The sequence below is a fragment of the Quercus suber genome, unplaced genomic scaffold, assembly GCF_002906115.3.
Source record: "Quercus suber isolate HL8 unplaced genomic scaffold, Cork oak 2.0 scaffold_392, whole genome shotgun sequence".
In the NCBI taxonomy this organism is placed as follows: domain Eukaryota; kingdom Viridiplantae; phylum Streptophyta; class Magnoliopsida; order Fagales; family Fagaceae; genus Quercus; species Quercus suber.
In genome coordinates this window covers 439,294-449,917 of record NW_027069844.1, presented here as the reverse complement: position 1 = coordinate 449,917, position 10,624 = coordinate 439,294, and the positions used below count along the sequence as shown (strand labels likewise).

Below are 10,624 nucleotides of genomic sequence, written 5' to 3'. Positions count from 1 at the left end.
TTTTTTAATGAAAAAAAAAAAAAAAAAAAAAAAAAAAAAAAACAGGAAGATAAATTCTTTATGACTTAAAAACAAAACAAATCAACAAAACATAAAAAGCTCAAAAAAAAAAAAAAAATTTGGTTAATATGGGTGGAAAGAAGTGAGTTTAAATAAAGTTTTTTTTTTTTTTTCATTTTTGTTTTTGTTTTGGTCTCATATATGCTAATAGTATTATTATCTTCTAAAAAGGTAAGCATTACAAGTAGAATCTCATATTTGAATTCATGTATAACAATTTATAGGTGACTTCATATAAAGATCAGGAGCAGTATTGGGCACAGAAAGACAAGCCCTACAATTTTGTTACAGTCAAGGAATTTGCTGAGGCATTCCAATCTTCCCATGTGGGATGGAAACTCAGAGATGAACTTGCAGCTCGGTTTGACAAGGCTAAGAGCCATCCAGCTTCTTTGACAACAAAAAAGTATGGTGTTAAAAAGGAGGAGCTGTTGAAAGCTTGCTTGTCAAGAGAATTCTTGCTTATGAAGAGGAATTCATTTGTCTACATCTTCAAGTTCATCCAAGTAAAGCTTTATAGTATTTTTTTTATAAAAAATTTCTTTTCAATATCAAATTTCACCATACATGAATATGATTCAATGTAAACTTTTTTTTTTTCTTTTCTGCTTTTAGCTTACGGTACTGGCAATGATTGCTATGACAACTTTCCTACGGATTAAGATGCATCGAAATTCAGTGGAAGATGGAGGAATCTACACTGGTGCATTGTTCTATGGTCTTGTTGTCATTTTGTTTAATGGTATTGCTGAGATGCCCATGACCGTTGCAAAGCTTCCTGTTTTCTACAAGCAAAAGAAGCTCCTATTCTATCCTCCATGGGTATATTCTCTCCCTCCATGGATCGTTAAGATTCCTATCACATTTGTAGAAGTTGCTGCCTGGGTATTCATTACCTATTATGTCATTGGCTTTGATCCAAGTCCCGTAAGGTAAAACATAAAGAATAAAAAATAAAATAAAATCATGCTACATTTTTGTTTACTTACAAAGATATGTTTCACATTTTTTTTTTCCATTTTCAACTTATATATTTGCCCATGTTCATATTGCAGGTTTTTTAGGCAGTTCCTTCTTCTTATACTTCTTAACCAGATGGCTTCTTCATTATTTCGTTTTATTGCGACAACTGGTAGGGGGAGCCTGATTCTTGCCACCACATTTGGATCATTTGCACTGGTCATACTGTTTGCTTTGGGTGGCTTTGTCCTAGCAAGAGGTATATATAATAAGCGGCTTTTCTATTAGGACAAAACTTAGGTACAATACCTTAGCTGTTGTTCCTTAGGTTTCCCACCTAAGATTAAGTCATGTGACTACTTAACTGAAAAATACACTTCAATCTCATGAGTAAAAATCCATATGGCAGAATTTTAAAAGAGAAACCTAAGGAATAGCACCTAAGTAATGTACCTAAAATTTTCCCTCTCTATTATAATTGGATAAATCATTTCTATTACTTCTTATTTCATTGCGTACTCCCACAGAGAACATAAAGAAATGGTGGATATGGGGTTACTGGATGTCACCGATGATGTATGCACAGAATGCTATAGTAGTTAACGAGTTTCTTGGGAAGAGTTGGAGACATGTAATTTCTTAAACTGGTCATTGTAAACATTTTTTTTTTTTACAATATCTCTTCTGAAATTTTTGACATTTGAACCTGTTTTTCTGCTAAAGGTTCTCCCAAACTCAACGGAACCACTAGGAATTGAAGTTTTGAAGTCCCGTGGATTCTTTCCACATGCATATTGGTATTGGATAGGAGTAGGGGCGTTAATTGGATTTGTATTACTTTTCAATGCTGCCTTCACTCTGGCTCTCACTTATCTCAATCGTGGGTACCTCTACCTTATTGACACATACAAGTGAGAGGTTATGTAGTAATGTTGTCTAAAACGTTGTGCAGCTTTGGGAAAGCCACAATCTGTAATATCAGCAGAACCTCAAAGCAATGGAAGTATAGATGCTTCGGTAGAGGTCAATCAGAGCAGAAAAACAGGAATGATTCTTCCATTTGATCCACATACCATTACCTTCGATGAAGTAAAGTACTCCGTTGACATGCCACAGGTAACTTGTAACATATAATATAAACATTTTGGAAGTGAAATAGCTTCCCGTGCTAGCTTTTCAAATTTATTCGGTGCAAAGAAATGATACCTATTTGATTAAAACAACTATGTAGGAAATGAAGAATCAAGGTGTTATTGAGGATAAATTGGTGCTTTTGAATGGTGAGAGTGCTGCATTCAGGCCAGGAGTTCTCACAGCACTGATGGGTGTAACTGGCGCTGGAAAAACAACTCTGATGGATGTACTGGCTGGTAGAAAAACTGGTGGATACATTGAAGGGAAAATCACAATTTCTGGGTATCCAAAGAAGCAAGAAACATTTGCTCGAATTTCTGGATACTGTGAGCAAAACGACATCCACTCTCCTAATGTAACTGTCTACGAGTCCTTGCTCTACTCAGCATGGCTTCGTTTATCCCCTGATGTCGATTCACAAAAAAGGAAGGTTGGTATCCAAATCATGAAAGTATTTGTTTGATTGCAATTCACAGATGTTATAAGGGAACCCATTTGAGTGAAGTAGGTTGTCAAACTCAATTTGGTTGAGCTATATAGTCAGACTCAGGGTTCGCTTAAGGCCTGAGTTCATGCTTGGAGTAATGAATTTTTTCTATTATAAGCTTGTTAACTCTTGCCTTTTGGTCACCGAAAAAAAAAAAAAAAGAAACTCTTTCCATGGCCAGGTTTAAAGAGAAGAAAGTTGAACTACATCGGATCAGAGACACAGCAAAGGACTTGCTCTCGGATTTCCTAGCTGTCCAAGTCTCTCCAGCCCGAGCTGATATGCCCAGAAATAGATTAGTGCGTTGGTGTCCCCTGTTCTGCCTCACATCAAAATTAATTTTGATGCCGCACTGTTCAAGGAGTTGGATTCTACAAGTATGGGCATTGTAGTCCGAAACTGTTCAGGTACTGTCAGTGCAGCTTTGTCTCAAAGAGTCCCGCTCCCTTTCTCTGCAGCTACGGTTGAAGCCTTGGCTTGTCGAAGGGCTATGGAGTTCGCAAAAGAAATATCTGCAATGGACTGCATCTTTGAAGGTGATCCAGAGGTTCTTATTAAAGCTATCTGTAGAGAAGATGCTAGTAACCCCGAGTATGGCCTTGTCATTGAGGATATTCTAGTATTAGCTAGGGATTTTCACTTTATTTCTTTCAATCATGTTAAAAGATCAGGCAATCAACTTGCCCACCATTTAGCTAGATGCTCTAAGTCCGGCTGTGAGCTACAGGTCTGGTTTGATACCATTCCTGGAGATATAGCTCTTCTAGTTGTTCATGATGTTTTGTAACTCCTGTATTTTTCTTTGAATGAAGTTTGCCCTCAGGGCTGTTATCTCAAAAAAAAAAAAAAAAAAAGGCTAGCTTTGGATTGTATCAATTATCAAATCATCCAATGGAAGTGTTGCATCCAAGAAGAGTGTAGTAGTCCAATAAGTGTTGTTTTTACTTTTTACAAATGGTAGCATTTGATAACTTGAGTGGCATAGCATTGAGAGTGGTGTGTACATCAAAGTGAGTGTAATGTATTATCCATAAAGTTTCTATTTTATTGATAACTTCTTTGGTATTTTACTTCTTTGTGGTAAGATTTATTACAAAGCATTTGATAAGATAGCTTTTTTTTTAGTATTTAATTTGTATTGACAAAACTTCTGCCGCCGCAAATCTCAACAAGTCTTAGAGTTTGTTTGAAATTCGTTTATTTTGTTGAAAGTATTATAAATAAAGATAAAAGTTAGCTGAAATAATACAGTGAGACTAATAAATAATACCAAAAATACAGTAGGACCATAAATTATAGCAAAAATAAGTTAATAGTAAAATAAGCTGGCTTTTTAATTTTTGCCTAACACACACTTAGTGATGGAGTTAATTTCTTCCATTTTTCCTTTCTCATCTTCTTCCATGATATTTCAAAATTTGACATCTATCGCCTTTGGAAATTAAACACTTTAATAGACATGGCAAAGGTAAATGCAAACACTATTACAAATGCAACATTGACAATTGCAACCACTCCCAGGAATCATGATTGAAACCGAAATAGTCTCTCACAAAATCTTCCACTGTTTCACCAATATCCAGCATGTCCTTTTTATCTCCAAACTGTGATGCAACCAACCCATACAAGGTCCAAAAAAACGGACATGCCCAAGAGTACCATCTCCACCAAATAGGGATCCTCTATTGTTGACAATGTAGGAAAAAAAAAATCAAAGGAGAGGGAACAAAAAAGGTGAATACAGATGAAATAATTAAAGGTGGAAAAAACTTACAGTTTGTGGGATTATGAATCCTGAGAAGATATTCCAGATTGCTAAAAATGCAGAGGCAATTGTGGAAGAAGTGTCTTGGTCAGGTGTCGCAGCGACAGCCATCATGCCATAGAAGGTGAAGTACAATAGTGAGGTATACATGAAGAATATATACCAAAAGAATTTAGCAGCCGTCCATTCAAATCCAATCAATACATACACAATAACACCATACACCAAGGCTTGTACAAAAACATATGGGAATTCAATCAGAACCTGCAATAAAAGATGAAATTGCATAATTAAACAAAGGTAAAGTATCATGTTAAAAAGTAAAAACACAGTTTTTAACATACAAACCTATTGATCGTATCTAAGTGTTTGTCTTCCTAAACGAATTTAAGAGAATAACTAAGTTAACAAAAGCCTGACAAATTGTTCTTACCTGTGCAAACGCATAGGACAGTGCTGAATACATCCCAGCTGCTCTTTCTCTATAGAAGACTGTTCGTTCAACAGACACCACTGGCTGCACTGAATTACAGTTTTTAACGCCAACAAAGAGAATGGAAGCATACATGGAACCCATTGCATTAAACAAATCTTGTTGCTTTGTCCTGTATTTATTAATGTCGAAAGTTAATTCAAATTCCAAAGCAACTGGAGGAATTTGCACAAATATATCATTCTTTGTTCCCTCAGTTGTAACTTACGTTTTGAGCCAAGCTTCCAGAACATTGTCCCGAACATCAGGGCTATGAAGTTGTGAAGAAAAATCTTACAAATGTGTATAGTGGGTTGCGCCAATATGACCAATGCTGTTTCCATAAGCAAGCCATGAATTGGGTGAAATATGACTGTGAGTATTGAGTAGGGAAATAGAGCTCCTTCGATCCAGGAACAGGGATGCTCAATTGTTCAATAAGTTCTTTGTTTCTCCTGAAATTTATGCCATTCAGATATACAGGTTTTTTTTTTTTTTTTGTTGAGTGGGTGGGGGTAGAAAAATGGGTAGTTTTAATCCAAGTGTAGGGACAGATTTGATTTGATAATTTAGTCAAGTATTATATAAAGTAAATCTACCTGTACAGCTCTGAATTTCTGTACACATTAGCAAAATCAATCCCCAAAGCTGTTTCATTTGCTGATGAAGTAACTTCCAACATCCAAGTTGCAGGATTGTAACCATCTTTAATTTTACTTACTCCTTCTATTCCCTAAAATAAAAGAGAGGTAATTGTATTAGCAAATATTCAGAAAGATCAAGATCTAGAGTTAAAAGTTTGACTCTATGTATTTCCTGACATTCTGTAACATCGTTCCTCAAAATACTGGATTAAATGGCAAGATTGGCGACCCAATGGCCCTACATATATCTCTTGTCCCCCATTCTTCATTAGGAATAGCTGCGATGTCATTTTAAACATGTCATTCTGTAATACAGATGAGAATATGAACAAAAGTTCCAACCATTTTGATGTATTAGTATTTCTCACCTCATCAAAAGCTTCAAATATGTCAATGCTTGGCTGATGAATGGTGCACACAACTGTTCTTCCAGTGTCAACAGTGTTCCTCACAGTTCTCATAACAATAGCAGCAGCTCTAGCATCCAACCCTGAGGTTGGCTCATCCATGAAAATTATGGAGGGGTTGGCAACTAACTCAACTGCAATTGTTAGCCTCTTACGTTGCTCAGTTGAGAGGCCATTCTCACTTGGCAACCCAACTAATGCCTGCCTCAACGGTTTCAGTTCCACAAGCTCCATAACTTCCTCAACAAACATCTGCAAACATTTTTCATTTTCAAAAAACTGCATAAAACACTGTTTGAATATTCAATCTGCTTTTATTTGGCTCAAATTCCTTACCAATCAGAAAAGGTAAACTGTAAAAAGTTTATAGTATCATATAAGGATACAAAATCAGCATTCACAACACTTCGCTCAGCTACCATGAACATTTTCTTGAACTAAACAAAAATGCTGGCTCCTTACTAAATGTTGTCATGGCTTTGATGAGGTCAATCATGGTTATAAGCTCCCTTTGACTTGTCTGTCTTAGCACGAGCATTCCTATTTCTCCAAATCAGCCAGAAAAACAATGCTAACAAGTCTATATTAAGCCGATTCCTCATGGAGAACACCAGTACCAGCAAAGCATCAAAATCACGAAATTTATACCGTAATAACTTCATCAGCATTGCATCATCCTTCCATATAACCAGCAGAGAGCTACAGTACCATAGTGCGTGCATTGTGTCTTCATTTTCACAATGACAGCTAGTGCAGGTAGAAAAAGAAATCACCATACGCCTCCATAGATTACATAAGGTAGGTACGGCATTACGAGATGCTCACCAAAGAAAGTGTTTAACTTGATGAGGGACTTGAAGCTTCCAAATACCAGTCCACAAAACATGGTTCTTGTCATGTGATGAACAGCTAGATTGCAAATTCCTAGCCACCCTAACTACTAGCTGGGATGCATGGACGTGGCAAAATGGCCGCCGCACCAGTGTCCGATGCAGCGACACGCGAGGGACGCCACTGCCTGCACGTCGAGCCGTGACCATTTTTTTTTTTTTTTCGTTTTCGTTTTGCAATATGCGCTGACTTGCGCCGAATCGGGCTGATTCATGCTGACTCAGGCTGAATCGGTTCGCATCAGCCGAATATCGATGTGTTTCGGCCGGAAAAAGGAAATTGGCTACTAAGGAAAAAAAAAAAAAACTTAAACCGAAAATACCAGTGGATATTGATACAAGATAGCTACTATCGCCGTCACAATTTCACCGGCCTTAACCCCTTTCTTTTTCTTCTTCTTCTTCATCATTGCTTCTTCATCTTCTTCTTCCTTTTTTTTTTTTTCTCCAGAGCCTAGAAATTATAAGATCCATATGGTGGACAAGTAACGTGGTCCACCATTCTACTAAAAAACTTCCACTTGTTTAAAATTGTTAGTTAGAAAATTTTTTTAAACAGAAATTAATTATTGACTCAGCAATTTTAAACAAGTGAAAATTTTTTAGTTGAATGATGGACCACATCACTTGTCCACTAGAGGACTTTATAATTTCTCCCTGTTTTGTTTTTTTTGTTTTTTTTTTTTTTGATAAGTTTTGTCAAATGCCTTCGACTTAAAAGGCTTTATTTTGGGGTTTGTGCTCTCAGACCAAACACGTGAGCCACAGCTAAGCCACATCTTTCCTATTTCTTTTTTTCTTTTTTATTTATTTATTTATGAAAAGCTCCATCTATTTTAATACCTCTATCAATAATTCAACTATTCAAGTGTCAAAAACTTTTGTGTACTTATTACTACCTATTTATTATTATTATTATTATTATATGAGTTTTCTATTATTATTATATAAAAAAATCATGCTTACCAATATATAAAATATAAATATAAATATTTTTAATAATTTTTTTAATCGTCACACCTGCACCCTATTTTTTCAAAAATTACCAAGTCTCGCACACACACCTACACCTGAGTCTGGAAACGCACCCGTGCTTCATAGACTACTAGTCTGTAGGTACTATGAGTTGTATAACTACCATTCATGGATGGGAGCCATACCAGCTTGTCTGGGATAATATGATCACGTAGAGGAATACCCAAAATCATATTAGCCTCATGAGGAAGGAATTCATGCCTTATTAAATCTACTTTCCATGAATGGGAATCAGTATCAATGAGAGCACTCACCGTTGATGTAGGAGGAAGCACAACAGGTGGGGAGGTAGTTCTCGCTGTAGACAGAGAGGGAATCCATTTAGCTTCTCTAACTGGACAGATTTGCAACTGCTCCCACATCGATAACATGGCGAGATTGAAGAATGCTTTTCCAAGCATATAAGCCCTTATTTGAGGAGGTACACTCCATGATAGAGGAATTCAGGAAAACTTGGCTTTAAATACTTTATAGAAAAGAGAATTCTCACAAGTTTGAGGCCGCCAGACCTGCTTTGCTAAGAGGGAATCATTGAAAATGGATAAGTCACAGAAACCCTAACCTCCTTCATTCTTGGGGCGACACATCTTCTCCCAACTCACCCAATGAATTTTCCACTGCTCCCTTCTATATCCCCACCAGAATTTTCTGACAAGAGTCTCAATTTCTTTAATCAATCCTTTTGGGAGCTTGAAACAAGACATGGCGTAAGTGGGAATTGCTTGAATAGCCGCCTTAATAAGAATCTCCTGGCTAGCTTGGGAGAGGAGCTTCTCCTTCCAACCTTTTAGCTTTTTCCAAATTCTCTCTTTTATAAGGTTAAATGATCTTTTCTTCTCTCTGCCTACCAGTGATGGGAGGCCCAAGTAATGCTTATAACGATGTAACACCAAAACTCCTAAAAAGACAGATATGGCATTCCGAAGATTATGAGGAGTGTTTGAGTTGAAGAAGATACGGGTTTTACCTCTATTTATGCTCTGACCTAAGGCTTGTTCATACATAAATAGCAAGGATTGGATTTGGACACACTCAGCTATAGTTGCTCTACAAAACACCAAACTATCATCTGCAAATAGAAGGTGAGATACCCGAGGGCCCGCAACACATAATGAGACCCCCTTAATATTTCCACTCTCTTCAGCCTTCTTGAGTAGAGCATGTAAACCTTCAGTGACCATTAAAAACAAATAAGGCGAGAGGGGATCACCTTGGTGAAGCCCCCTAGATGGTGTGATAAGATCGTGGGGCTGGCCATTGAACAAGATTGAGTACATGACTGATCTGATACAAGCCGAAACTAGAGCCACCCATTTTTGGTAGAACTCCATTTTTAACATGATTTTCTCGAAGAACACCCACTCCACCCGATCATACGCCTTACTCATATCGAGCTTTAATGCAATATAGCATAGCTTGCCTGTTCTTTTTTCTTTCAAGAATTCAGGTTCTCATGAGCAATCAAAATGTTATCAATAGTAATTCTTTCAGATAAGAAAGCGCCCTGAGTCTCATAAATCAGATGGGGAAGCAAAGGTTTTAAGCGATTAGCCAGCAATTTTGCAATAATCTTATACAACATATTGCTCAAACTAATTGGTCTAAAATCAAATACCTTTCGAGGACTATGGATTTTTGGAATAAGAGTTAAGAAAGTATGGTTAAGCTTATCAGGAATGATACCTGAGTTTAAGACTGATAAAACAGCTTCTGAAACCTTACCACTCACTTTATTCCAAAATTGTTTGTAAAATAGAGGGGGAAGACCATCAGGTCCGGGAGATGTATTCGAGTCCATCTGTTGAATAGCTGCATATATTTCACTTACTTCGAAAGGCTTCACCAACTTCGTATTCATGGCTTCGGTAACTCTTGATTCCACACCAGATAGGATAGGATCAAATTGAGTGGGATTTGTCGAGAACATATTAGAATAGAAACTAAGCAATATATCCCCAGCCTAAGATTCTTCCTCAGTCCAGACACCTGCAGCTTTCTCTATGCTAGAAATATAATTTCTTTTATTCCTCTCTGAAGCTCTACAATGAAAGTATTTAGTATTTTGGTCACCATATATCAGCCAATATGATTTCGATCGTTGACTCCACACGCGTTCTTCCAAGGTCGTGAGTTTCTGTAGCTCCTCATTCAGTACTGCAAGCCTGTCATTCCCACCCCCTGCCATGGAACGAGCCTCTGCTTTCTCCAATTGTTTTCTTACTTTGGTTAATTTCCAACGGACATTCCCAAAGACCTTTTTATTCCACATAGACAACTGCTCTTGGCAATGACCGACTTTCACCAAAACACTACTCATAAGGTCCATATCCGAGCTCATGTCCCACGCAGAATGGACCACTTCCTCACATCTTTCATCAGTTACTCACATTGCCTTAAATCTGAATGGCCTCTGAGGTCTATAAAAACGACAACTAAGTCATCAATACATAACCAAATAGGTTTATGATCAAAGGAAAAACCTGGCAGGTGATGCAAACGGGTTGTTGGGAATTTTTGAAACCAATCCAAGGAAGCCAAAGCTCGGTCAAGTCTCACCCACACAACCAGACCATCAAAGCGATGATTACTCCATGTATAAGGCAACCCCAATAAACCCAAGTCCTTCAAAGCACAAAAATCCAAACATTCCCTGAAACTTCGCATCTGCCTCTCCGGCCTAATCAGGCCTCCTGATTTTTCTCCCAACCTTGTGATCTCATTGAAATCTCCAATACACACCCAAGACAAATCAAGTTGAGTGCTTAGATGA

The 10,624-nt window shown here is 37.3% G+C and overlaps 2 protein-coding genes and 1 pseudogene across 2 annotated transcripts in view; 1 reads left to right on the top strand and 2 right to left on the bottom strand.

Moving 5' to 3' along the window:
• LOC112012927 (pleiotropic drug resistance protein 1-like) overlaps positions 1-2,754 on the top strand; it is a 5,449-nt gene extending 2,695 nt beyond the window's left edge. Inside the window, exons 2-8 of the mRNA XM_065761024.1 lie at positions 285-566; positions 676-992; positions 1,116-1,279; positions 1,548-1,651; positions 1,744-1,900; positions 1,973-2,136; positions 2,252-2,754. Coding sequence (XP_065617096.1) covers positions 285-566; positions 676-992; positions 1,116-1,279; positions 1,548-1,651; positions 1,744-1,900; positions 1,973-2,136; positions 2,252-2,617 — 1,554 coding nt within the window. The 3' untranslated portion in view covers positions 2,618-2,754. The remainder of the gene's footprint in view (positions 1-284; positions 567-675; positions 993-1,115; positions 1,280-1,547; positions 1,652-1,743; positions 1,901-1,972; positions 2,137-2,251) is intronic.
• A 1,246-nt stretch (positions 2,755-4,000) lies between these two features.
• Positions 4,001-5,711, bottom strand: LOC136062214 (pleiotropic drug resistance protein 1-like; annotated as a pseudogene).
• A 4,103-nt stretch (positions 5,712-9,814) lies between these two features.
• LOC112012999 (uncharacterized) lies at positions 9,815-10,180 on the bottom strand. Its single transcript, XM_024045383.1, has one exon. It carries the CDS (start codon positions 10,178-10,180, stop codon positions 9,815-9,817), a length of 366 nt encoding a protein of 121 aa, XP_023901151.1.
• Between the last annotated feature and the right edge of the window lie 444 nt (positions 10,181-10,624).